This window comes from Sus scrofa, chromosome 7 (genome assembly GCF_054392235.1).
Source record: "Sus scrofa isolate SSC_HxYL_T2T_F1_AM1 chromosome 7, Sscrofa_HxYL_maternal_Yorkshire_Landrace_v2.0, whole genome shotgun sequence".
NCBI classification, from domain to species: Eukaryota; Metazoa; Chordata; class Mammalia; order Artiodactyla; family Suidae; genus Sus; species Sus scrofa.
The window spans coordinates 43,863,907-43,891,362 of NC_139389.1; the positions used below are offsets into that span (position 1 = coordinate 43,863,907).

Sequence of the window (27,456 nt, forward strand, 5' to 3'; positions counted from 1 at the left end):
AAGAGGAGGGGGGGAGATGGACATCACCTACCATCTCCTTTCAGTCACTGGCTGAGGAGTTCTGGGGTAGGAAGATGGTTCTCTGGCCAGGGCACCAGGCAGAGGGGGGTCTGGCCCCCAGAAAAAGTGTTCACTGCCTGGAAGTCAGGGCTGCGCACAACGGTGGATGGTCCAAGGGGATACCGGGTGGGGGTGGGGGCAAAGGCCTCTGCTCCAGGCAGGAAGTCAGACCAGAACATATAGAGGCTGATAGAAGCATCTCCAATAGAGGCCAAAATGCAGAGGTAAATAGCTAATACACATCAAATGCTTACTGCATGCCGGATCCTATGTGAAGAGCTTGTAAGCACTACCTGGTAGTTAATAAAAATAAATCCAAGCCAGAGGCCAGTCTTAGAAACCTTGCAATACACAGCATGACATTTCTGATCTGGAAGGATCTAGAGAACAGAAGTTCCACTCATCATTTTACGGAAGCACAGATGGAGGGGGGAAGATCTGGTTAGTGGCCAACGCAGGGCTGGACCCCAGGTCCACTGACTCCCTCCCTCTGTGTCCCCCTGCAGCCTGGCAGAGCTGGAGAAGGAGGTGGGCAACCTAAGGAGGGGCCTCAGAGCAGTCGAGGTGGTGAGTACATCTGTGCCTGCGTTCGTGGGGGTGCTGCCCATGCTGCCTGGCACTAGGCCAGAAGGGTCCTCCCCGCCACCCCCGCAGACCCTGTCTGCTGCATCTCTGTGTGGCGGGGGTGACAGAACCGCTAGTATAGCGACTACAGCCTCGAGTCCAGAGTGAGGACTCAGGAAAGGATAGCTGAAGTATCCAAGGCTTAAATCCAGCCTCTTGAAGAAGGGACACCCATCTGAGACGGTAGCCATGTCACTGGACGGTGGAGAGGAATGCAGGATAAATCTACCCCAAGTGTGATTCACATGGATGGGAAAGAGGCCTTGGAAGCTGGCTCAGGGCAGGGAGCCCCTCTACTGTGACACTGGGGACCACTGTCCCCAGAAGTTCTTTCCTTACATCTATTTACCTCCTCTCTGGGCCAGTAGAGGCCCTGGGGGCTATACTTTTTGCTGGAGACCCAGACCTCTGGTCTCTACTGTTCCTGCTCTAATGGCTTCTCCGATGATGCTATCGCTGGCTCAGTCTGGGGATTGTCCCCCACACCTCGGAACTAGTGATCCTTCTCACCTTCTCTGTGTATGTTTGGGAGTAGGGAGGCGGCTAAGGAGATGATGGACTTAAAGAAAAAAGCTTCTGTTGCCACTACTGATTTCTAATTGATACCCTTTAACACGCTACCCACAATGTGGTCCACGGATCAGCAGCATCACATCAACCGGGAGATTCGGAGATGCATCTCACATTTTAATCTGCACAGGAATCAGCCAGGGATCTTGTTAAAATGCAGATTCTAATTCTGGGGGGAGCCCAAGAGTCTATTTCTTAAAACTCCCCAGGTGATGCTGCTGCTGGTCCCAGACCATGCTCTGGAGAAAGATGATCAAGGCAGGATGGGCTGGCAGGTGACTCTCACAATCTTTGCCACCCTTAGAATTCGAGACTTGGGGGTGTTCCCTCTTCCAAAAAAAAAGGGCTAAGTGTTCTGTGAGTGGCGAGAGGACAGGGGACATGGTGACCCGGAATTCCTGACTCTCACCCTGGCACTCGTCTGACCAGCACTTGGCTCTGCCTCCTCAGGAGCTGGAGTATCAGAAGCGCCAGGTGCGGGAGCCAAATGACAAGTTTGTCCCGGTCATGAGTGACTTTATCACTGTCTCCAGCTTCAGCTTCTCAGAGCTGGAGGACCAGCTCAATGAAGCCAGGGCCAAGGTAAGTGCATCCCACACCTCTCCACCTTCACCAATCCTGTGACAGATGGCGCAGAAAGGACAGACCCAGGGCGGTGTGCCCTCCTCACTCCTAGAGAAGCAACTCTGTTGCAATGGTTGGGGCCATGGACCACCTCCCTGAGCTTGTTGAAATGTTATTATCCCATTTGACAGATATGTGCACTGAGATCAGAGAGGGTAAGTCACTTGCCCAAGGTTGCCCAGCTGGACAGAGAGCTGGGTTAGCAGCCTGATACAGGAGCCCAGCTGTGGTCTGGTTGCTCTGCCTCTCCCACTGACACTCCTCTGGGCCCCAACCGTGGGAGTCTTATTTATTAAGATGTGGGTCCTCATTCAGGAGAGCTGGGGCCTGAGATGTAGCATTTCTAACAGGCTCCATGCTGCCTGTCCATGGTGTGCACTTAGGGTGGTGGGGGCTCTCTTAGAGGACCCCGGAGTGCATTGGATTAGAGATGGCAGCGCTCAGTATAAGTGCCTTACCTGCACACCTCTACCTCCCCTAGCTCATGTAACCCCCACAGCAATGTGAAGTTAAGTCCTGTTACCCCCATTTTGCGGAGGGGTTAAATAACCAGCCCAGGAGACAGATGATCTGACATCCCCTTAAGTTCTGACCAGGCAGTTGCTGACCTTAGGAAGTGCGCCTGAGATCTGTGGCTCCTGGTCACAAACCTACAACCTAACAGACCTGGCAGCCAGCTGGACCTGCCACCTCCCCAGAGGGCAGCCTCAAGCCTTTCCTTCAGCTTTGTCCTCTCCCTGACCTCTAGCCCTGCCCCCCGCCCCAGGCCAACAGACCCCACCTCCGATGAGCTCAGCCCTGGCTGGAAGCCACCTGCCCAGCGGGCTCAGGGGTGACGCCCCTCCCCCTCCCCCCAACAGTTCTCCAAGGCCCTGACGCACTTCGGGGAGCATGACAGCAAGATGCAGCCAGACGAATTCTTCGGCATCTTTGACACCTTCCTGCAGGCCTTCTCAGAGGCGCGGCAGGACCTGGAGACCATGAGGAGGAGGAAGGAGGAGGAGGAGCGGCGGGCGCGCATGGAGGCCATGGTGCGGGGGCGCAGGCATCCCGGGAAGGAGCACAGTGGGGGCGGGTGGTAGGCCATCCCGGGTCCGAGGGCCTGTGTGTCACCTGGAGCCCAGGGGCCTCTCACGCTCCCCCCTCACCCCCACCCCCCCAGCTAAAGGAGCAGCGGGAGCGGGAGCGGTGGCAGCGGCAGCGGAAGGCGCAGGCGGGCAGCTCGCTGGAGGAGGGCGGCGAGTTCGATGACCTGGTGTCGGCCCTGCGCTCTGGCGAAGTTTTCGACAAGGACTTGTGCAAACTCAAACGCAGCCGCAAACGATCAGGGAGCCAGGCCCTGGAAGCCACCCGGGAGCGGGCGATAAACAGGCTAAATTATTGACCTGGGAGGTGGGCAGGGGGCACTGGCCACAGCGGGAGGCCGGGACAGGGAGGGGCCCAGAGGGGCTGAGTGGTCGGGCCACGATACTTACAGGATCTGGTGCTCAGTGTAGAGCCCTGGGCTGGGTCCCCGGGTCAGGACTGTGTGTGGCAGGACCAGGTGTCTCCCCAGCTGAAGGAGCTCCCCTCATCTCCTCCTGTTACTCCTTCTGCACCCTGGCCCCCAGGGGTCACTCTCTGAGGCTGACCTGGACACCCCTGGTCAGCCCGGGCTGAAGGGTCCCTGCTTCCCCGCCCCCACGTGTTGGCACGGAGCTGTTCCAGATCTAGGCTGGAGAGATCCATGAACCTTGTCCGGGTTTCTCGTGCGTGGGGAATAAGGAGGGGGTGGGCCAGGGCAGAGGCATTGAGGCTCCCACCTCTCAAGGGTAGGCTTAATGGAATATTCAGCTGGGGCAAAGTTTTCTCCTGGGTGGAGGAGGCATGAATTCTAGCTCGATGTGTTCCAGAAAAGAAAAATGTTGGGAGGATGATGCAGGACCAAGTCATTGCCCATTTCCTCCCTCACGAGTCCTCAGGCCCCTCTCTTGCAGCCCTAAATCTCACTCCCTTCCCCGCTGCAAGCTCCATCCTATCTACTAATCCCGAATCCTGGAACATTCACCTTTGGGTTCCCCCCGTTGTGGCTCACTGTCCGGCACCTGATGAACCTGGGAAGAAAACCTGTTCATCACCACGTTGTTGGCTGGGCACAGGGACCCGGGGACGAAACCCTCCTCTGCCCCTGCCCCCTTTGTAAACCAGACCACCGTCTTGTTGAAGCAAGAAGGTGACCTCACACGTTGGCTGGGGTTCGAGAGGACAGCACGTGAATAGCTCATGCCACCCTCGAGCTCCCCACCTGCCACTTAATGGTACTCAGACCCCACACTCCTCCACCACCTGCCTCCAAGCGGAAGGTAGACACAGCGACCCCCCGCTCTGTCCAGCCTTGCAGGGGACCCCACTCCTAACTGTGGTGATCTGGCTAAGGCCAGCCCTGGGGCATCAGTTCCTGGGAGTCCCAAAGGCCCGAGCTGCCCCCTGCAGTCACATGCCACCTCTAAAGGGAGTGTCCTCGGAGGCCTTCAGACAGGAGGCCCGGAGGTGCCAACAGGATGAGGGGGGTCCCCCCATCTCTGGCACCTGATCTGGGTCTTCAACCTGACTTCCGAGGGGCCCGCTCTGGCTCTCCTGTCCCCTCTCCCCTCCACTCTGTCGGTCTCGAGCTGTCCTTGGAAGGCAGGATGATGGCTGTTATCTAGACAAATTTTCTCTCTCGTAAGAGGAGGGAGGTGAGTTCAACTCTATCAAGTTTCTTATGTTCACTATATTTCCAGCCCCTAAGAGGGGACCTCTTTGTGCTATGTCTGAGACCTGCCTGGCCCCCCATCAGCTGGCTCCCTGCCGTTCGTGCGTCTCACCTTCTGACCTCCTCCTCCAGCTCAGGGTTATTGCCAGTGGACAAACTGATGGGCTGGGCCCACTCTTCAGCTGCCTAGCTTTTCCCTACGCCGGACTCCTGGGATTGGGGCCATCGTAGCTGCAGGGGGAAGAAACACAGGGTCGGTGAGCCCAGCATGTGTGTTGGTTTGAGGGGGAGGGATCAGAGTAAGTGCGAGCCTGGCCAGGGCAGGTGTGAAGGAGCCCCCCTGCAGGGGTGTGGGTGAGGGCAAAGGTGTAAGCTTCCAGGAAGAGCAGCCCCCAGTGGAAGAAGCCAGTGTGGGGCCGATGGTGGGGGGACTCTTAAGGTCCTCTCCCAAACTGGCCAGGCAGAGGTCAACCTCACCCACCAGGGCGGGAAAGGGGGCCACTTCTACCCGATAGGCACATCCACATCCCCACATTCCCACCCACCGTGGAAGACGGATGCGCACCAGGAAAGGACTATGGAAGCCGTTCAAGACAACGTTGGATCCGCAGGAGAGCACAGTTCGGTTTAACTGTTTACAGAGGCCACGTATATTGTTCCAGGGCTCAGGCTTCTCACCCCTGAAGATTCTCCCTTCTCTATTTATTATTTTCTAGATCTGGCCCGTGGCTCTGACAGGTGCCACTGTAGCCAGATCCCCAACAGTGCCTTGGCCTGTGGACCATCACAGCCGACTTAGCAAGGAGGGCTGCTGCCTCGGAGACGGCCGAGTGGGCCCTTGACATGCTCAGCGTTTACGCCTGTTTCGATCTGCTCCTTAGTCGTTCCCCGCCCACCACCTTCGGGTTAATTTCTCTAGCTAATTTTGTGTCCAATGTAAAGTCCAGTTAACCCAATGCCCCCTGCCCCCCAGCAGCAGCACGCCCTCGCCCTCCTCCCTCCCCTTTGATGAAGGGAAGGCGTGGATGGGGAAGGGTTCAGTCCAGGCTCTCCCCACCCCCACCCCACTTCTACCCCCTGGGGGAGCCGCCACGACCATCTCCCCCACCTCGGCCACCTCCACACCAGGGCTGTTCTTACCGGTTCAGATGACAAGTGAGACTAATGTACAAAGTCTGCAGCGTCCTTTCTGCCTGCACCTTTTTTATAAGAATATATTGTAATACTAAAAAATATTAAATCCGTACCACCCCCCCACCCCCCCACCTAGCCTGCCTTGAAATGTGTGCCTTCTTCCCCCAAGGGGCCTCGAGGTACGCGGGAGAGCTGGCCTGGCTGGTACTGTGTAGGGGCCTGATGCCACCAGCTCTGGGAGCACCACTCGTGAGAGTCTTGGGAATTCCACGAGCCCAATCACATGAGCCAGTAGCTTGAAATTGGCCAAGGTGGGTGGACTTAGACCATGGACATGGACCTGTGCTTGCCCAAAAGCTGGTGGTTAAACATTTGCCAGTGCACCTGGGTCAAGGCAGGCAGGGATGGGCACTGAGGCTAGACCCAAGTTAAGAGAACCCAGCAAGCACACCCAGTGTCTGGGGACGTGAAAACCAGGAGCCTCTAACTGCATACCCGGCCCCCCATCACTACCAGCCGGCGACAGGATGAGTCTTGGACGCCCCCAGCTGACAGTCCTGCGATGCTGCACGTCTACACCTTCCTCGCCTACCGCCTACCTTCTCTCCCAGGGAAGCTGGGACACAGGAGGACCTGTCCCTTTGCCTTTCCAGCGTCTCTCCCGCTCCTCTTCCCCCAGGGCACCGGCTTTGGGTGGAGGGGCAGGCCTGCCATCACAGCAGCTTGGCGACCCCAGCACAGACACAGTCCTCATTCTTGCATCTCCAGGGTTGGCACAGTGGCTTTATTTTGTGCGCTGTGAGGGTGAAGGTGATCTTCAACATTCTTCCTTCCCCGATGGGTCCCAGGACAAAGGGGTGTGGGTGGTGGGTGGGCAGGCAGGTGGGTGTGAGATGTGCTGGTGCAGGAGGCTTCCTGGCGCAGCCCCCGTGGATCCACTGAGGAGAGGGGCCCGAGGAGTGGAAGGTGGCAGGATGGGCAGCTAACTGCCTGCACATCTGATGGGGTGGGACGGATTCAGGTGACAGGAGGGGACACCTGGCTCTTTCAGAGGAAGCTGGGGGAGGGGCTGCACACACGCAGGAAGGACGGCAGCGCCGCTGCTGAAGGGCAGGCACCATACATCCTCGGTGCGGGTGCCGTCTTCCCGTGTAGAGTGGGTCCTTCTGCTGCATGAGCCTTTGTTCTCCCCGGGGAAGTGGGAGAAGAGAAAACCCACGCGAGCAGTGGAAGCTGCGGGCTCCACCGTCTGGAACTGAGGGTCTCCGAGAGACCACAGAGCACATGGTGGGGGCTTCCAGTGATCCAGCCCAGCTCGCTGCGGCCCCCTCCCAGCCCCTAGGTCCTGGGAGGGGGAGGGCCTGCCGGTTTCCTCTCCGAATGAAGGAGACCTCACAGGTCAGGGGAGGTCATCCAGCAGGAAAGGGGTGGCTGGACCTCAGATTCCTACCGGCTGACGGGTAACGGTGACAGGGTTCAAGGAACTTGACGTCTCTCCCTCGGCTGAAACTGCATCCCACCTCTCGACCTCGCTGGGCCTGGGGTGCGCAGGGCAGGAGCTCTAGGTCCGCTGGAAGTCCCCCCGCTGACCCCCGGTCTTGCTGTCGAGTTTTATCTCACCCAGCACGATGTCCCTGCTGACAGCCTTGCACATGTCATACAGGGTGAGGGCGGCCACGGCGGCTGAGGTCAAGGCCTCCATCTCCACCCCGGTGGGTCCCCAAGCCCGGCAGGACGCCTGGATCACCACGGCATGGCGTGTGCTGTCCAGCTCCAGCCACACCTGGACGTGGCTCAGGGCCACGTGGTGGCACAGAGGAATCAGCTGGCTGGTCAGCTTGGCCGCCTGGATGCCTGCCAGCTGGGCCACCACCAGGGCATCTCCCTTCTTTAGCTGGTTCTCCTGGACGAGCTTGAAGGCCACAGGCCCCAGGAGGACCACGGCTGAGGCCACGGCCACCCGCTCTGTGTCAGGCTTCCTTCCCACATCTACCATGGCGGCCCGGCCTTCCGTGTCCACGTGGGTTAGCTGGTCTGAGGTCGGCAGAGGTCCTGAGGGGGTGGCAGGAGCCCGGGGCTCTGGGCTAAGGCACTTTTTTGGGTTGGCATCTGAGTCTGGATGGGAACTGAGATGTCTCTGAGGGAAGCCAGACCCCAGCCACCGCTGGGCCAGGAGAGGGGCCTGGGGGACCCAGCATCCTTTCCACAAAGTCACCATCTGGCTGGAGGAACTCACTCTGTGTCTCAGACCTTGGACACGGAGGGAGCCCCTCAAGGAGACGCTTGGAATGGCTGGTGGGGAATCTTGAAGCATCAGGGAGAACTCTGGAAGGAAGGGAGAAGCAAAGAAGAGAAAGACGAAGTCCAAAAGCGACGTCTTCTCCCCCCTCCCCCCAACCCTCTCCCCACCCCACCCCGAGTTCCCCCTTTCATGCTGGGGAGAGTGGAATGAAGAGCAAAAAGCACAGCGAGGAGAGAGAAAAAGAAGATACACGGAGAGGGGATCCTCAGCAAACAGGTTCGCAGCCCTTCACAGCGGGAGTTACTCAGGGCAAGGGGCCCAGTTTCTGCCTGTCCTGCAGGTGGCGGTGTGTCGGTGTGTGTCAGGGGTGGGGTAACCCAGCCTCCCCGCCTCAACAACTTTCTTGTTGCCCAAGTTCTCTTAAGAAACCCCTAAGGTCTGAAGACTGAAGCCTGGACCAGATGACCTGTCCCTTCATTCTCTTAAAACTACTGTGAGGCCTCAGCCTGAATTATCAATTAATGACTCATCTTCACATTCTCTAGGAAGAGTTAATAGCAGTTAGTTTACAGACAAGATACCAAGGGAAATACTTAGTCTATTTAAACAATGACTCTCAAGCCCGCCTCAGGTACATCAGGAAGTGCACACACGAAGCAACAGGCTGATTCAAGTGGTCCCAGGGGCCTCGGGAACCCAGAAGGGTCCTGCTGCTCAAAGGGTGGTCCGGGACCAGCAGCATCGGCACCACTTGAGGGTGGTTGGGGGTCAGCCCAGACATCCTGTCCTGAATCTGATTCTGAAACAACAAGCACCCCCCAGGGGATTCACAGGCACTGAAAGTGCTAGGCACGTCCCAGCTTTACAGAAATCAGACTGGTGTCGTTACTCTGCATCCTTGAGAGCACCATCATTCCCTAGGAAGCAGCGAGGGCTCCCAACATCCAGCTTTTGCATCAGGCTCTGACCCCCTACCTTGTCAGTGTCAGAGGCACAAGCTCCCTCGGGGAGGTTTATAAAGGCACCCCCTCTCCTCGCCATGGAGGCAGTCAGCACAGATCAAGGGCCAACACAGAGGACGATGACAAAGGGCTGAAGGCAGAAGAGGGCTGATACCGTTTTCGTCCCGAGGGAACGCTCTGGTGAGCCGCCTTCCTTCCCCACGTGGCTGCTGTGGTCCCTGAGCCGAATCTGGCCCCTCCGACCTGCCTGTCTCAGGGCACTCGGCTCACTCTGCTCCAAGGACCACAATCCTGTCCCCTCATTATTTCCACTGCTTTCTCTTGCCTAGGGGACAATTTGGGGACCCAGATCTGGCTGTGGCCAAGGTGGCAAGGCCTCCCCTGCTCCAGCGCCTGAGGGGTAACAGCAGCCCTGAAGTGCCTCATGGACCAGCTAGTTTCCCAGGGCTGGAGACCACACACACAGCTCTATGAACAGGTGTTTTGGTCTGAAGCATCCTAGGCACGTAAGAGACATGCCAGGCACTTTAAGTTCCCGAGAGTTAAGGAATTAGGCAGCTGAGATCCTGGCTGCGTTCTCCCTGAAAAGATGAGTGGCAGCGCTTATCATCTAAGTACATCCGGCACAGAAGCCCAACAGCACATGGACCAGTGGGTAGTTGATGATCCAGATATACACACGGACTGGCCCACAGGACAGAAGGGGCGGGACACTGTGACTGCACCTGAGCTGAGCGATTCTAGAGCTGAGGACAAGGGCTCTCTCTTAACCTGAAGCTCCATTTTCAGGGCCTAGTGGCCATCAATCTGGAGGACCCCAGCCCAATTTCTGTGCCATGGAGCGGGGTGGGTTGGGGGGGTGGAAAAGAAGAAAAGCATCAGTAAAGGCTTGAACGAGTAAGAAAAGGTGAAGGATGAGAACATCCAGATGAAGTGCAGGATCGGGGGCGGAGCCTTATGGCAGGGGCCCCACCCCCGGGACCCCACCCATGACGAGGGGGCGTGGTTACGTACTGATGGGTCACCCACCGATGAGGATCATGGGCCGGTTCTTCATCTGGGAAATACTGAACATGCCTGGGGGGGGGAGGGAAAGAGGGCGGGGAAGAGAGTTCACTGCTATGACCGGTGGACCCCGTGCAACAATCGCCCCATGGATTCTGAGGAAAAGTGCCCCCTGGACATTGCAAGGTCGCCCAGGACAGGTTTGGGATGTCAGGCCTCCCTGGCAGAAGACAGCTCATGGGATGAAAGGGAGGTAAGGACACCCCTCTTTCCCTCCCACCCAGTGAGACAGCCTGAGAGAATCTGGGTTCCTTTGTCCTGGGCAGGATCTGCTGTGCCAACCTCCCCCGGGATGGAGAGGCTGCCCTGCACCTCAAGTCTGGAGGGCCAATGGGAGTGATGGAGAGTGTGGGCCACACCAAGTCCCGCTGGCTCCTGCCAGGCTTTCCGTCATCCTCTCACCCTCTGGGGCTAAGGACCTCCTTCCTGCAGACAATGGCCCCCTCCCCGAAGGCCTGGCCCTCCCCGCCCCTTACCTGCGTGCTGCCGCTTCTTCCTGCCAACGGCCGCCCCGATGATGCGCAGCACCTCCTCCTCGGAGGCCCCTGCCCGCAGGTGATCCCGTAGCGACACCTCTGAATTCCCGAAGAGGCAGACCTGGAGGGGGTCACATCTGGGGTGAGGACAACTTGCCTCCCTCATCCTGAGCCTTGGCCCCCATCCTCAGAGTCCCCCTGGGCTGGGCCTGGGGGCCTCCCAGGGTTGGTCTCACTTTTCAAAGCAGGACTTTCTGCAATGAGGCTGAAGGTGCAAGAGAAGGGAGGCAGATAGGACAGGAGCCAAACCAGACATTCCGAGGCCTGCATGCGACCTCCCGCCAAGCTTCCTGAAACGTGTAGAGGAAATGTTAAAAACTAAATAATTGCTGGGAGTTCCCTGGTGGCCTGGCAGTTAAAGATTCGATGTTGTCACTGCTGTGGCTCAGGTTCGATCCCTGGCCCAGGGAACTTTCACAGCCAAGAAAATTTTTAAAAAGTTTTGTTTTTGCTTTGTTTTTTAGGGCCGCACCTGTGGCATATGGACGTTCCCAGGCTAGGGGTCAATTTGGAGCTACACCTGCAAGTCTACACCACAGCAATGCCAGATGCAAGCCGCATCTGCGTGACCTACACCACAGCTCATGGCAATGCTAGATCCTTAACCCACTGTACGAGGCCAGGGATTGAACCCACATCCTCATGGATACTAGTCAGGTTTGTTACCACTGAGCCACAATTAGGACTCCACAGATTTTTAAAATTTTTTTAAAAATTAAATAATTGCCAACAGAGACAACACATCAAACTCTGGACCCACACCTTCGGAGACGTTCCATGGAACGGGCTCTTCATTGCCGGGAGAATGGAACCAGTCAGTGGGAGCCAAGCCCTGGCAGTCACCTGACATGCACATCCCGTTTCCCCTCCAGGTCCCTTCATTCCCGGACTCGCCTGCCTGCCCCAGCACCTCTTCCGGCTTGTGGTCCTTGACTGGGGGCTGAAGAGCAGAAGGCTGGGGGGATGGCATTCTGAGAACATTCAAACTGGACTCGACGTTCCCTGCTTCTTCGAGAGGCTGGGAGCCCCTGGGGCTCTGGGCTAGTCCCCGAAAGTGGGACACCTGCTTCCTCCACCAAACCCTATAAAAAGCCAACCAAGTGCCAGCTCCGTACAGGGCACTGTGGACACAGGGAGAGAGTGTGTCTCACCAGCGCAAGGGCAGAGACCCGTCAGAGAAGTTAAGAACAAGATCTAAGCAGGAGGCTCATCCACATCACCAGCAGGGGGGGTGGGGGTTTAGACCCCCTTCCTCGATCCCCACCAGCCCTCAGTTCCACTCTCTGCCCTTTTCTGCAACCAGCACCCTCCTCCAGCTAGATTCTGCTTGGGTTTGGCGAACACGCCAGGCTCCAGTTCCCACTGGGCCCTGGGACACCACCTCCCCGCAGGGGTGGGACAGTGGTTTGCTGCTGCTGGTCCAGGGCCTCAACGTCCTTTACTGGCCCCAAACCCTGCACTGTAAATAGCCTCTTCCTCACATTCTCCTTAGAATCCACTCCACTCCCTGCCTGGGGAGGGAGGGGGGAGTTGGCTGGCACAGTTACCCAGTTACCACCTACATCTGAGGTAGTCCTGCCCCTCCAGCCCAGAACCCTGCCCCCGCCACTTTAGAACAACCTGATAGACAGGTCCTTTGACTCTAAACCCAGCCCACCAGCACCCCCACCCCTAATCCCAACAGGTCCCAGAGCCTGCCGGATACCCGGGGCAGGGGGGGGGGAACCTTAGGGGGGCCCTCCCCACCCCCACCTGCATCACCAAGTCCTCTCACTCTTCCTTCCCACCTTGGCCTTAATTCTTACATACTCGGGACATCACTGAAAGGCCATCTGCCTATTTCCAAATTTACCTGTGAGTTATTCTCCCTAAGTCGTGAATGGGGGGTCTGCCTCCTCCTGGTACAGAGACTGCCCAGCGCCGTACCGTCCACAGGACACGCTCTGCACCTTTTACAGGGACACTCGAGTCCTCTGCAATGTGGTCTCCCTGTAATGACTTAAATCTGCCCTCGCTGACCTGGGATGAACCCCAGGTATGCATCTTCCTGGAACCCGCTTCCTCTCCCCACCCCCAGTCTCCATGGCTCACCCAGGTCCACCAGCCAAGGCCCAGACAGCCATTCAATTGACAAAGAATCACGTGCTACCACCCGTTAGTTCTCCGATCACACAAGGAGCCTCTGTGCCCCCAATGGGCACATGTGTGATGCTCTTATCCCCCCCACCCCCCGCCCCGGCACAGGGCTGAATGCACAGTACAGGCTGATTACATGCGAGTAACAGACGCCTGTTTCCCGATGAGCCCCTGGCCTGTGGAAGGGGCCAATCAGGGTGGGGGCCGGGGGCAAAGGGCACATGGTTCCTTCTCCCTGCCCCCTCCCCTCTCGTAGCACTGAGTCCTGGAAAGTGGCTCCCCATCAACTGGAAGCTACTTTAGGATCCCCAGGAAGGAAGGAACCAGGGTGACGGTTCCATGAGTCACGAGGTCACCTTCATCTGCTGCTCCCATGATTCCCTCCAAAACCTGACACTATTTCACCATCACCCCATGTACCCTGCTAGCTCCACCTCCAATCACCTCCTATCAGGGGGCGCAGGTGGGGAGACACACAGCACAGAAGTGGCAGGGGGGCTCCATGGGGAAGGGAGACGCACCTTGAGGTTCCCATCAGCTGTGATTCGCAGCCGGTTGCAGGTCCCACAGAAATGCTCAGACATGGACGTGATGAAGCTGACCTGGCCTTGGAAGCCAGGGATCTTAAAGGCCTGCAGGGGAGCAGGGGAGGGGGTGAGGGCGGGAGCACTGGGCTGAGAGCCAGCTCTCACTCCCTGACCCCTGAGCCCTCACTCCCCCACCCTCTCCCCAGAAAGCAGCCTCCAAGGCCCCCAGACCACAAAACACTCTAGATGAAGCAAGGCCATGGCCATCAGCCCTCTGCCTGCACCTGGCCTGTCATCACCTGGCCTGCCTGACAAAGGCTACTAGAGCTACGGGGACCCGAGGGCAGCACGGCCAGGGAAGGCCACGTGGAAGAGCTAGACAGGCAACCTCCACTGCTCATCCTATGACAAAGTACCCAACCCCGGGCCTGCTTCTTCGTCAGTGAAGCCGGGAGGCTGCTATGATGGCCCTGTGGTCATTCTGCTTCAGTGGCGCCATCCTGCATCATCCCACTCTGCCCTCAGCACAGCTCCCCCAGCCCTCTGGTGGTCCTGGGGTCCAACCAGCCCAGCCCTGCCCTCCTGCCTCCAACCTTGGCTGTGCTGGATTCCTCCTCGGGCAGCTTCTCCAGCTCTGGCCACTGCTGCTGGATGGTGTCCAGCATCTCCTTGTAGCTAACCATCTTCTTGAAGTTCCACTTGTTGCCTGGATTGGGGGTGGGAGCTGCTGAGTCGCATGCTCTGGGAGCCGAGGGGCTTCAAGTCCACCCCCCACAAACAGCCCAGAAATCAGTCTCTACCCCTGGGCCTGATGGGCCCAAGTCCTCGCCTGAAATGAGTGGATCAAGTCTCACCCACACGCACTCTGAGAAGCCTCTGATCCCCATCACAGGCCCAGTCCTGGTGGGTGCCTGCCCTGGCTCCACCCCACCATTCCTGGAGAAATTCCTACACACACAGTGGGGTCTGGGGTCAGCAGCACCCAAGGGGGCAACCAGACCTTGTCTGTCCCACTCAGCCGCCCTTCCCAGGGTCCCCAGCAGTACCTGCCTCCCACCAGGCTCTCAGCGGGGCCCTGGGCCAGCTCTGCCAACAGGCAGAGCTACCTCCTCTCCCCCCACCCACCTCGCCTGTGTCACTGCCCTGCGTCACTGACCGTCGAAAGGCATGTACTCTATGAAGCGCACGTCCAGGGGGAGTCCCTCGGTCCAGGCCACAAAGTCCAGGAGTTCATCCTCATTCAGGCCTCGCATCACCACACAGTTCACCTGGATGGGGCACAAAGTGGGACGGCAAGGGCTATCCCCGCTGCGTTCTTTTCCAGGGGTGACCCTTGAGGGGGGTGTCTAGCACCTGCCCAGGCTCTCTGAGGGCCCATTCCTGGTGTCTCCCCCCTAGTTCTCCAAGGGTTGCAGGATTCCACGAGGTCACTGGTTTTCTCCCCTCCCTTGCAGTGAGTGCGGGCAGGGCTGGCAAGGACACAGGGTGAGGGGTTTCATGGTGGGTGTGCCAGCCAGGGCTGGGGGCTGTCCTGGGGCTAGGAAGACCTCACCTTCACAGGGCTGTAGCCCAGCTCGATGGCCTTGTGGATGCCCTCCATGACCTTGTGGAAGCCTGTGGGGGGCAGAGAACAAGAGTCCAGGCACCGCCTTCCTCTCCCTGCCCCTCACACACCCACAGGGAAGTGCCCAAGTTATTAGGAGCCTCAGGGACCGCCAGAGTCTGGGCACCAGACAGTAAATATTTTAGACTTTGCAAGCCAAGAGACCAAACTGAGGCTCTTATGTGAATACATAAAATAAAGACTTTATTGACTAAATTCAGACTATGATAACAACTGACTGTAACTTTGATAACACAGCTCTGCAAACAGAATGGAAGAGCGGAATTCTTTGCAGCGGTAATATTTTGCCTATTTGGGGTTCACTGTTAACATTCCCCATCATTAAATTCAGGGCAAATGCTATCTGCAAAATCTATTCTTGGCTTGCGTGGGCTATTTAAAAAAACAACCCCACAGGCAGGGGGCTGGACTTGGCTGGTGGGCCATGGTGTGGGGCCCTTGATCTACGTGAACCCTCTCATAGTCCAGACGAGGACACTGAGGTCCAGACAGGCAGTGCCCAGCTGGGGGCCTTGCACTCCATCCTTCAAAACGTAGGTTCCCGACGACCCCCTGCAAGCTTTCTCCTCACTAGTCAGTTCACTGACTCTTCACGCCTCCTGGAGCACCTACTATGCACGGGTGCTGTGCCAGGACTGGTAAGTGAGCACCACGCATGTGGTTCTCACCCATCTCTGGGGTTAAGGCAGTAAATGTGAGCCCAGGCTGCCTTCTCCTCCCACCAGCTCACTGGTGCATCCAAACGTTTGAGTGCCTACTGTGTGCTGGCCCCTCCCCAACCCCAGCCGGCCTCCAGGGTTTCCTGGCAGCATCTTTAGACAGCGGCCGGTAAGAAACGGCAAAGGAAGAACCGTGCAGCTTTTGTACAAAATGCTGTGAGGATAATCTAGAAGTTCTCTCCCCTGTAAAGCACTCTCCCTTCACAAGGAGGCACGGGACACATGGGGGTATGAAGGGGAGGCTGATCTGACCTTAGGATCTACCGTCTCCAATCCTCATTCCAGGAAAGGACGCGGGGGAGCAGGTGGGGATGCGGATAAAGCTCACAGTGCACCTTCCACCGTAGAGCCCCTGCGGTGGCGGGGGCAGCGGGGGGCGGCGGGGGGGTTCCTCAACTAACATGCCCCTCAGGGTAAGCTCCCTTGATCCGAATGCCCCATTCCTCAAGGCCCAGCATAAATGCCTTCTCCTTGAAGCCCTCCCGGTCTCCCCCTGCTAGGAGAGAGTTCTCTCTTCTTTTCTGAAGCACTTGAACAGACACCACAAGACAAGCAAAGGCAGTCTCGTGGCATCACAGCTGTGGGCCCTCTGCAGCCCCTAAGGCAGGGCGGTGCCCTGTGTGTCTGCCCCTTCCCGGCGCCTGGGGCAGGTCTGTGAGAAGGCAAAGACTCCCTCAGCCGGGGTTTCCTCAGCAGCTGACAGCATAAACAGGAAGTCACGTGCTGTGGGTGGGGAGAGGAGGTGGGGCTGAGAGCTGGGGGCTGTTCCCAGAGAAGGGGGACGAGAGCTCTCAGTAACAACCTCCCTCCCCAAATCAAAGGCACTGGACCCTGTAGAGAACCTCCCGTCCCAGCCTGGGGCCCACGAGGGTGGGGCTGGCCTCGTGAGACTGGGGCTTGGAGGCTGCTATGCCTCTCCACTCCCACCAACCCTGATGAAACCCAGCAGGGGGAGGTCCTGGGCGTGCTTCCTGCAGGGGGAGAAGGCAGAGGTAAGGGGGTGATGCTGAGGGCTGGCCCTGTCCCTGGCCCCCAAGGCAGCTACTTCTACCCCAGGCTGCCCCACATTTCCTCAGAGCCCACTATAGGGTAACCAGCCCATCCCAGTTTGCCTGGGACCGTCTTGGTTTTAAAATGCAATGTCCCACATTCCAGAAACCCTCTCGGTCCTGGCCAAACTGGGGGCAGGGTAGGGGGAGGGTGGTCACCACAGCTCGTTATCATCAGATCCCAAAATGTCCCCAAGGGTGTGGCTACAGAGACATTTGGCAAGGGCGAGGGGTGAGGAGTAAGTGCCTAGGCTTATCTACAGCCCAGACACCAAGAGGGAGAGACCAGGACCCTCACCAGCCACGGCCCCTGACTGGGTGGGCCCTGGAGGGGTCCCCTCCACCACGGACACCATCTGATCACCTTTCCTGCGGACAATGAACTCAAACTTGGCTGGCACCAGCGTGTCCAGGCTGATGTTGATGGCACTGAGACCTGCTTTCTGAAGCGGCGGCAGCAGCCGGGCTAGGTTGATGCCATTGGTGGTGATGCCGATGGTCCTTAGCCCTTCCAGCTGGTGGAGCCGGGCTGGAGAGAGAACAGAGAGGGGTATCAGCCTGCCTGCTCCTGGTGAAGCCAGAAGGGCTGGAAGCAGAAACTCTGAGCCAAATTAGATGCATGGAAAGGGAGTTCTCCGTGGACCTCTATTAACCAGGCTTAGCCTAATAAGAAACACAAGAATAAAAACAGTGATAAAGGAAGTTTCATTGTGGTGCAGCAGAAATGAATCCAACTAGTATCTGCGAGGACAAGGGTTCGATCTCTGGCCTCACTCAGTGGGTTAAGGATCTGGCATTGCCATGAGCTGTGGTGTAGGTCGCAGACGCGGCTCGGATCCCGCGTTGCTGTGGCTCTGGTGTAGGCTGGCGGCTACAGCTCTGATTGGACCCCTAGCCTGGGAACCTCCATATGCCGTGGGAGCGGCCCAAGAAATAGCAAAAAGACAATAAATAAATAACCTCTCAATAAATTGGGTACAGAAGGAATGTTCCTCAGCATAATAAAGGCCACATGTGACAAGCCCACAGCTAATATTTTACACAACAGTGAAAAGCTAAGAGCTTTTCCTCTAAGATCAGGAACAAGACAAGGATGACCACTATATTATTCAACATAGTATCAGAAGTCTAAGTCACAACAATTGGGAAAGAAAAAAGACATAAAAGGCATCCAAATCATAAAGGAGGAGGTAAAACTGTCACTATTTGCAGATGATAATACACAGAGAAAACTCCAAAGATGCCACCAAAAAACCTTTAGAACCAATCAAATTCAGTACAGTTGCAGGATACAAAATTAATATGCAAAATGTATCATGTTTCCATACACTAATAACAAATTATTAGAAAGAGAAAATAAGAAAATAATTCCATTTACAATTGCATCAACAAGAATAAAATACCTAGGACTCAATTCACCCAAGGAGGTGAAAAGATTTGTGCACTGAAAACTCTAACACTCTGATAAAAAACTGAAGATGAGGCGAATACATGGAAAAATATTCTCTGTTCATGGATTAGTAGAATTGACATGGTTAAAATGTAAGTTTCAATCACAATGAGATCACTTCACATTGGTTAAAATGGCTATGATCAAAAAAACAAGAAATAACAAGTTTTGGCAAGAATGTGGAGAAAAGGGAACTCTTGCACATTGTTGGGGGGAATGTAAACTGGAGCAGCCACTATGGAAAACAGCACAGAGATTCCTTAAAAAAAAAAAAACAAATGGAACTAAACATGATCGGCAATTCCATTTCTGGGTATTTATCCCCAAAAGTGAAAACATTAACTCAAAAAGATGTATCACCCCCCTCAAGTCACTGTAGCATAATTATAATAACCAAGACTCATCTATTAATGGATGAATAAAGCAAGTGTGGTACACACAAGCACACACACAATGGAATATTATTCAGCCATAAAAGAAGGAAATCTCACCATCTGCAGCAACGTGGGTACCCTTAAAGGCATTATGCTAAATTAAATAAGTCAGACAGAGAAAGACAAATACTATATAATCTCACTTATATGTGGAATCTAAATAAAACCAAGAAACCAAAACAAAACCCAAAAAAGAAAACCAAACCCAATAACAATCATAGGTGTGAACAGTATTTACCTACAAGGCTATTTATCAGATGGCGATACATGATTAAGGAACATAGGAAAACATGCAGATGGCCAACAAAAGAAAAGTGGCTAAATTATGCTTTGTCTAGATAGTGGAGTATTATGCAACTAAAAATGGCTCTGTAAAAGAATACCTTAGGATGTCAGGAAATACACGTTACATTAAATCCAGAGGGCAGGTTAAAAATAGGAGTTAAAATCTAGATGCAAAGAAAAAGGAAGTTCACCAAAACAAGAGGCTGACAGCAATTACAAGCAGGCAGTAGTGATACTATTTTTGCTTATCTGAAATAAACATGTGCTACTTTTGTAATAGGAAAACGAAAATAAAAGCTGTGGCTTTACAAACAAAAAGGGAGTTCCCGTTGTAGCTCAGCAGGTAAAGAACCTGACATAGTGTCAGGGAGGATGCAGGTTCGATCCCTGGCCTCACTCAGTGGGTTAAGGATCTGGCGCTGCGGTGAGCTGCTGTGTAGGTCACAGATCCCACACTGCTGTGGCTGTGGGGTAGGCTGGCAGCTGTAGCCCTGATTCAACCCCTAGCGTGGGAACTTCCATATGCCACAGGTGTGGACTTAAAAAGAAAAAAAGAAAATTAAAGAACTTCACCCTGGGCCCTGCCAATATGGAAAATTAATTAATAGTAGCTGTTGGCTCCCTCCACCAAATCAACCCTGGAGAAACACGGAATCCAGGAACTTAAGAAAATCTTGAGCAACTCCTAGAAAGATGGATAGTCCTTCTGAGCTGGGCTGGGGGAGGGGTTTGTAGCCTGGGGTTGAAGGGGACAGGCAGAGAATGGAGACAGTTCAAGGAAAGCAAGGCGGTTCAAACCCACTTCTTGTCCTCATCCACTGATGCCTCAGAACAATCATCGCTAGTCCCCTTACTGAAGAATTTGATGATAAGAGCTCCAGAAAATGAGCCCAGGACCCCACTGGAGGTCAGCTCTGGGAATCTGCTGAAGCCCTGCTGGGAGCTGAAGGCAACAGGTACGGTCCATCCAGCCTCAGGCATCCATCCCTCCCATCTCCCCCTCCAAAGCCCCAGGACTGGTGGATAAAAATGGAGGATAAATACCTTCTTCCGAATCTGCTTCTCTCTGAAGGTGTGAAGGTAAAGGCCCGCTGGACCACCACGTGACATCCTTCCAGGAGGTCCCCTCCTCATCGTACTCCAAATCAAGAGTATCTCTTGGATTTGTGCAGTACACAACCTGAGCAGCCCTACAGGGCAAGGCTGGTCACCGGTGGGGAGACTACAAACACGAGTGAGTAGCTCACCAAGACTATCAAAGACAAAGATCTGGCCTTAAACCTTTTTCCATTAAGCAGTGCCCTACAGTACTCTGTATTAATATCCTCAGGGCAACAAATTTACTGGCTAAGCTAAGAAGACCCTTGAGAAGTGCAACCTGTGCTCCTCCCACCCAAACAAAACAAAACAAACCCAAACCAACCCTCTCTATATACCAATTGAAGAAAAATGATCAAACAGGCCAAGAATGTAAGATAAATACAGCAAAAGAAAAACAAAGATATCAACAACATGAGACAAAAGTTTTCATTGCCAAAAAAAAAAAAAAAAAGAACATCAGGAAGTAGTAGTTGTTTAAAATACTATCGTGAAATGAAGAACAAGAAATAAGATGAATGGTCATGTCAATGCAGAAAGGAGAAATTGATGAGTTGGGAGATAAGAGTAAAAAAGGGCTCTCCCAGGCAAATGAGGAGAATAAGAAACCAAAATATAATTTAAGAATTGTGGCGGCTCTAAGTAGAAGGGGCAACATCCAGATACCAGAGGTCCCAGGAGAAAATTAAACTGGAGAGAAGGAAGTATCTGAAGAAATAATGGAGAAAATTTCCCCCAAAGGTACAAAAATGGCTTAGTACTGAAGGGACAATTTCACTGACTTCCAACAGGACAGAAATCTTATAGTAAAATTTAAGAACATCAGATACTGGAGTTCCCATCGTGGCACAGCGGAAACAAATCCGACTTAGGAACCATGAGGTTGCAGTTCAATCCCTGGCCTCACTCAGTAGGTTAAGGATCCGGTGCTGCCGTGAGCTGTGGTGTAGGTCGCAGACGTGGCTTGGATCCTGCGTTGCTGTGGTGTAGACCGGTGGCTACAGCTCCGATTCGACCCCTAGCCTGGGAACCTCCATGTGTCACGGGTGTGGCCCTAGAAAGACAAAAGACAAAAAAAAAGAAAAAAGAAAAAGAAAATCAGATACAAAGAAAATACTTTACTATAATTTCCAGAGAAGAAGAGCCTATCGCCAAAAGCCAGAACCAGACTGACAGTAAACGTTTCCCAACAGCCACACTGAGACAATGTCCTGAAATTCTTCACACATAATGAATGAATGAACCTTGAACACATCATTCTACATGCAAATAATATTATAAACCTACTACTTTAATACTTTAAAACATTATAAAAACTACTTGGGGTGCCAGATTTAATTAGATTCACCATCAAAATTAGAGTCTTTATTAGACCCACACTGAAAAGCTTTTAGAGGAAATAAATGAGAAAAAAAATCAGGAAGCACACCAAGAATTATGGGAATTACCGACAATCAACTATCTTGGTACAGATTGTTGCTGTATTAAAAGGCAGAGCGTGTGCTTACAAGAGATACAGAGCGGCAGACGATTCATAACAACCGGGAAGTAAAATTCTAGAAAATACCAATGATAAGCATGGGGGAAGGTTGAAAAAAATCAAGGGCTTAAGAGTTGCTAAAGTTTTTGCCTCGTTGGAGAGAAAAAGGCAGAGGGTCATTTATTTAAAACCAAAAAGGAAAAAGGAACACAGAATAAGTATGACAGATTTTAAAAATTGTGGAAACAAGTCCAACTATTTCAATAATTATGATAAAGGAAACTAGAATAAACCTGCCAGTTAAAAGTCAGGTTGTCAAATTTGATCAAAGTAACATCTATGTGCTATTGTAAGAGATACATTTAAAGTATAAGAACACAAAAAAGTTGAAAATGATAGATGAAAATAGGTAAAACACTCCTACTAACGCTAAAAGCAAGCTAATCCAGCTTTAGTAAGATAAAAATACACAGACCTTAAGACCAAAAGATCTTTTCCAAGAGAGACCTACTACATAGGGATGATAAAAGATCCAATTTATGAAGAAGACATAACAATTCTAATCACATATGAACCTAATGAAATCGCCTCAACTAGAGATAAACTAAAAAGCAATAAGACCCCTGGGAGAAACTAACAAATCCACCCACTTATTTATCATTTGCAGGCCAAGCAGACAGAAAGCCAGCAAAGATTGACATAACCAGATTTGGACAATACAATTAACCAGCTGGATCCACTGAACAAATATTGACTTCTACATTCAATAATTAAAGAATAAGCACTCTTCTGAAGAACATAAATACATTTATAAAAACTACCAATAGACTAGGTCATAAAACAACCCTCAATAAATTTGAAAGGATAGTTTCATACAGATAAGATTCTCTGACCATCATATAATTTATAATTTAATAAAAGACATAAATTAAAGTCCTCATAGTTAGAAATTAAAAACCCTACATAGTTGGAAACCAAAAACACTACATAGTTGGAAATTAAAAACACCATATCTCATAGATCAAAGAAAAAAATCAGAATAAAAATTAATACTTAGAATGAAATGTTATGAAAACAATAGGCTATTCCAGGACAGAAACAGAAATGATGGAAAAGAATACAAACATACAAGAAGAGGTTTAACAAATTCAAAAGTTGGTTTGTTAAAGACTAGCACAATAGACAAAACTCTTGTGAGACAACAAAAAGAGGCACAAATAAACCACTATTAAGAATAAAAAGGGCAAAATGGCAAGTAAAACTGAGATAAAAATATTTCCAACAATTTCATACAATAAATTTGAAATAACGATGAATTTCTTAAACATTTATCAAAACTGACTTCAAAAGAAGTAATGTGAATAGTGCAGTAACTATTAAATAACTTGAAGCAGCAATTAAAAATACCCAGGCACAGGCAATTTCACAAGTAAGCTCTATCTACATCTAGTTAGTTAGTTAGGGTGATTAATACAAATTCTTGCAGATACGGAGTTCCTGTCATGGTGCAATGGAAACAAATCTGACTAGGGACCATAGGTTGCAGGTTTGATCCCTGGCTTCACTCAGTGGGGTAAGGATCTGGCGTCGCCATGAGCTGTGGTGTAGATTGCAGATGCAGCTCAGATCTGGTGTTGCTGTGGCTCTGGCATAGGCCGGCAGCTACAGCTCCGATTAGACCCCTAGCCTGGGAACCTCCACATGCTGCTGGTGCAGCCCTAAAGGGACAAAAGACAACAAAACAAAACAAACAAGAAAAAAAAAACCCAAATTCTTGCAGATAAAAGAATAAAAGGAATATTATCTGCTATAATCTGAATGTGCCGCCCCTATTTATTTGTTGAATCCTAATGCCTAATGTGATGTGTTAGAAGGTGGAGGTTTTAGGAGGTGATTAGGTCATAAGGGTAGAGGGGTTAGTGTTCCTATAAAAGAGATCCTACAGAGCTCCCTAGCTCCTTCTGCCATGTGAAGATACAATGAGAAGTCTGGGGCCAAAAGATAGCTGGTCATGCTGGCACCTTGACCTTGGACTTCCAGCCTTCAGCACTGTGAGAAATCACGTGCAGCTTATAAGCTGCTCAATCTGTGGTATTTTGTTATAGCAGCCTGATCAGACTCATACAACATCTATCTCATTCTCTGAAAGTTAATACCAAAAAAAGTTAAAGCAGGCATGAACATTTTAAAAAAATTACACACTCATTTCATTCATGGATATAAACGCAAAAACTTAAACAAAATATTAACAAACTGAACCTAATAGGCGATAAAAACATAGTAGACCATGACTAGGCTGTATTTTAGGTACAATATCAGAAAAGCTATAAATGGCATTCAGAGTAATAGAGCAAAGAAATAAAATCACAGATCATCCTAACATACATTAAGAAAGTATACACTTTTTTAAAAAGCAGTAAACTAGGAAGGGAAATTCATTACCTAATAAAAGTTATTAGTGGAAAAAAAAAACCTTATGAGAAACATCATTCTAAATGAGAGAACATTAGGAGTATTATCCTATTACTACTACTATTCAACACTGTACTTGAGACCCTAGATATTACAATAGGACAAGAAAGAGAAATTAAAGGCATAAAGATAGGGGGAAAATTATCTTTAGTTGCAGATGATGTGGTTGCTGGTGGAGAGAACTCCAAAGAATCTAAACAGTCATATTACAACATTAATAGGAGAGTTGTAAGAATATAAGATCAACAACAATATTAGAAAATATAATTTTTACTATTTTTTTTTATTTGTTCTTTTTTTGGGCCACACCCATGGCATATGGAGGTTCCCAAGCTAGGGATCAAATCTAAGCTGTAGCCACTGGCCTATGCCACAGCAACACCAACACCAGATCCTAGCTGTATCTGTTATCTACACCACAGCTCATGACAACAGAAGATCCTTAACCCACTGAGCGAGGCCAGAGATCGAACCTGCATCCTCATGGATAGTAGTCAGATTTGTTTCCACTGAGCCACAATGGGAACTCCAGAAAATATAATTTTTAAAATGATGCTGTATCTGTCGGGATCCTAGCATAAAACAGAATTCATCTCAGATGGCTAAAATAAAGACTTTAATGAAAGGACTACTCACAAAAGCATGGACAGAATTAATAGCCTCAGAAACAAGTAGTACAGCACCAGTCAAGCAATGCTGGATATCCATAGGCGCCTAGGGCCAAAAGGACATGGGGAAAGGAAATTAAGGCAGGAGTCCAATTAAGTCACCATGGAAGAGAGGCTGCCCTGTGGGAGGTTTAGCTTTGGAGGAAATTCACCTACTGTCACAACCCAGTGTAGAAACAGAGCATGATGCAGTTAAAACAGTAATAATAACCTTACCTTACTGGTCAAACTCATTAGGAACCCAATAAGTAAGGGACTCTGGGTGATGTAGTCCCTAGGGGTCAGCTACCTAGAGCAGAGAACAGGGCGAAGGAGGGAGACAGCTGCAAGAAGGAGGAGGTATGAACAACAACAACAACAAAATGCCAATGTAATACACAGATTTAACACAATTAAAATCCCAATGATCTATAAAGGGGATTACAAAAGCAATTCCATTGACAAGCGCATCAAAAAGAATAAAATACTGAAAAAAAAAGAACAAAATACTTAGGATTTAACTTAACCAAAGAGGTGAAAGACTTGTATAATGAAAACTACAACACATTGCTGAAAGAAATTTTAAAAGACATAAATGCAAACACCCCATGTTCATTTAGTATTATTAAAATGTTAATATTACCCCAAATAATCTACAGATTCAATGCAATCCCTAACAAAATCCCAATGATCTTTTTTTGTAGAAACAGAAAAACCCATCCTTAAATTCACATGGAATCTCAAGAGACTTCAAATAGCAAAAACAATCTTGAAAAAGCATAAAATAAACTGGAGGACTCACATTTTCTGATTTCAAAATTTATTACCAAAGTTACAATAATCAAAATGTGCAATATGTGCACAAAGATAGACACAAAAACCAATGGGACAGAACAGAGAGCCCAGAAATAAATCCTCCCACATAAAGTCAAATGATTTTTGACAAGGGTGCTACGACCATGCAATGGGCAATGGACAGCCTTCAACAAATGGTGCTGGGGAAACTGGATATCCACATAAAAAAGAATGAAGTTGGATCTCTTCCTAATACCATATACAAAAATTAACTAAAAATGGAACAAGGACCTAAATCTAAGTGCTAAAACAAAACTCTTGGAAGAAATCATAGGACAAAAGCTTCATGACATATCCAAGAAATCATTCTAAATCCAACAAAACCAAAGGCACAGGCAACAGCAAGACAAAGCAGTCAAACTGGACTTCATGAAAAATGTTTAAAATTATACATTAAGATACTAAAAAGGCAATTCACAGAACAGGGGAAATATCTGAAAAACATACATCTGTTAAGGGATTAATATCCAGAATAAAAGAGAACTCCTAAAATTCAACAGTGATAAAAACAACCCAATTCAAAAATGGGCAAAGGACTTGAATAGACATTTTCCCAAAGAAGACATATTATATTGAATGACCAATAAGCACATGAAAAGATGCTCAACATCACTAATCACTAGGGAAACGCCAATCAAAATTATAAGGCGATGCTACTTCACCCTTAAGAGGATGACTACTACTAAAAACAAAACAAAAAAAGAAACAGAGAACAAGTGCTGGTGAGAATGTGGAGAAACTGGAACACTTGTGCACTGTTGGTAAGAATGTAAAAATGGTACAGCCTCTGTGGAAAACACTATTCAAGTTCCCCCAAAAATTAAAAGCAAAATTACCATAGGACCCAGCAATTCTGCTTCTGGGTCTGTAGCCAAAATAACTGACAGCAGGGTCTCAAAGAGGTATTGGTACACCCATGGTCATAGCAGCATTGCTCACGACAGCTAAAACACAGAAGCAACCCGGGCTGACCAACGAATGAATTACCAAAACGTAGCGTATTCATAGAATAGAAACAGAATTCAGCCATTAAAAAGAAAGGAAATTCTTCAATGTGATACAATATAAATGAACCTTGAGGACATTATGCAAAGTGAAATAAGCCAATCACAAAAGATAAATACTGCATGACCCCCCTTACCTGAGGTTCTTAAAGAGTAGCCAAAATCATAAAGATAGCCAGGGGCTGAGGAAGAGAAGCGTAACAGGTGAAGAGTTTCAGACCCATAAGAGAATGGAGACGGCCGGTGGTGATGGCTGCCTGACAGAGTGAACATACTCAAAAGCACCGAGCTGCACAGTTCACACGTTAAGACAGAGAGTTTTATGTGATGTGTATTTTTAACACAATTTAAAATTTTGTTGGGAAAACATATCCCAACAAAATTTTCCAACGAACTTGGCAGGCTGATTCTAAATTGCTATGGACAAAGCATCGTATAGCTAAAATACTATAGCTAAGAATGAAGAAGAAAAAAGACTTGTCTTACCACATAACTGACTTATTATGAAGCCTCAGAGATTAAGACTGTGTGATACCAGCACAGAGACGGTCAAACTAAACAGAACTCCAAATGGACTAAGGCACACATGGTAATTTATGGGGGAAGAGGAAACTATTCAGTAAAAGGAACTAGAAAAAAATGACTATCCACATGGAAAAAAAAAATGAAATGAGATTCCCTGAGATTAGCTACAGATTAACTAAGGACTTAAAATGCAAAAAACCGAAACTTTAAATTTGTTAGTAGAAACACAGGCAAGGTGTTCTGACCTTGGGGGAGGTACTTCGTTAATATGTCCAAAAAGCACTGACCAGAAAATACAGAACGAATAAATTTAAAAACTGCTGTCGATCAAAAGATTATTACACAGGGTGGCTTGTTTTCTTCAAATTGGGAGAAGACATTTGTGACGCACAGCAAGAACTCTGACTAAACCAGTATGAGAGGATAAATAAGCAAAGAGAAAAACAGGTAAATGATCTGGTATTAAACAGAACAATAAATATACATGGATAATAGACATGTGACAAGATGCCTGACCTGACCTCATTCTAAACAAGGAAGTACAAATCAAGACCACAATAAAATTGCATTTTATGCCCAGTCCACTGGCAAAAGTCCAGA

General features: G+C 50.6%; 2 protein-coding genes across 28 annotated transcripts in view; one reads left to right on the plus strand and one right to left on the minus strand.

The window, feature by feature from the left end:
* DAAM2 (dishevelled associated activator of morphogenesis 2) overlaps positions 1-5,881 on the plus strand; it is a 159,337-nt gene extending 153,456 nt beyond the window's left edge. For all 20 annotated transcript variants that reach the window (XM_084967985.1, XM_084967990.1, XM_084967981.1 and 17 more), the window contains 4 exons: positions 567-627; positions 1,705-1,836; positions 2,739-2,909; positions 3,041-5,881. In XM_084967985.1, coding sequence (XP_084824111.1) covers positions 567-627; positions 1,705-1,836; positions 2,739-2,909; positions 3,041-3,262 — 586 coding nt within the window. In that variant the 3' untranslated portion in view covers positions 3,263-5,881. The remainder of the gene's footprint in view (positions 1-566; positions 628-1,704; positions 1,837-2,738; positions 2,910-3,040) is intronic.
* MOCS1 (molybdenum cofactor synthesis 1) overlaps positions 1-27,456 on the minus strand; it is a 918,787-nt gene that overhangs the window by 877,881 nt on the left and 13,450 nt on the right. The window contains exons 4-11 of one of the 8 annotated variants that reach the window (XR_014810085.1): positions 16,971-17,135; positions 14,767-14,828; positions 14,371-14,482; positions 13,808-13,920; positions 13,209-13,319; positions 10,492-11,633; positions 9,980-10,027; positions 6,510-8,071 (exon numbers count right to left, since the gene is read on the minus strand). Coding sequence is in view for 6 of the 8 variants with exons in the window: in XM_084968015.1 (XP_084824141.1) it covers positions 7,308-8,071; positions 9,980-10,027; positions 10,492-10,612; positions 13,209-13,319; positions 13,808-13,920; positions 14,371-14,482; positions 14,767-14,828; positions 16,905-17,135 (1,562 nt within the window). In the remaining 2 variants the exon portion in view is untranslated. Of the gene's footprint in view, positions 1-6,509; positions 8,072-9,964; positions 10,028-10,491; positions 11,634-13,208; positions 13,320-13,807; positions 13,921-14,370; positions 14,483-14,766; positions 14,829-16,904; positions 17,136-27,456 lie in introns of those variants that run through there. The other 7 variants (XR_014810084.1, XM_084968017.1, XM_001928708.7 and 4 more) reach the window with 7 other exon arrangements.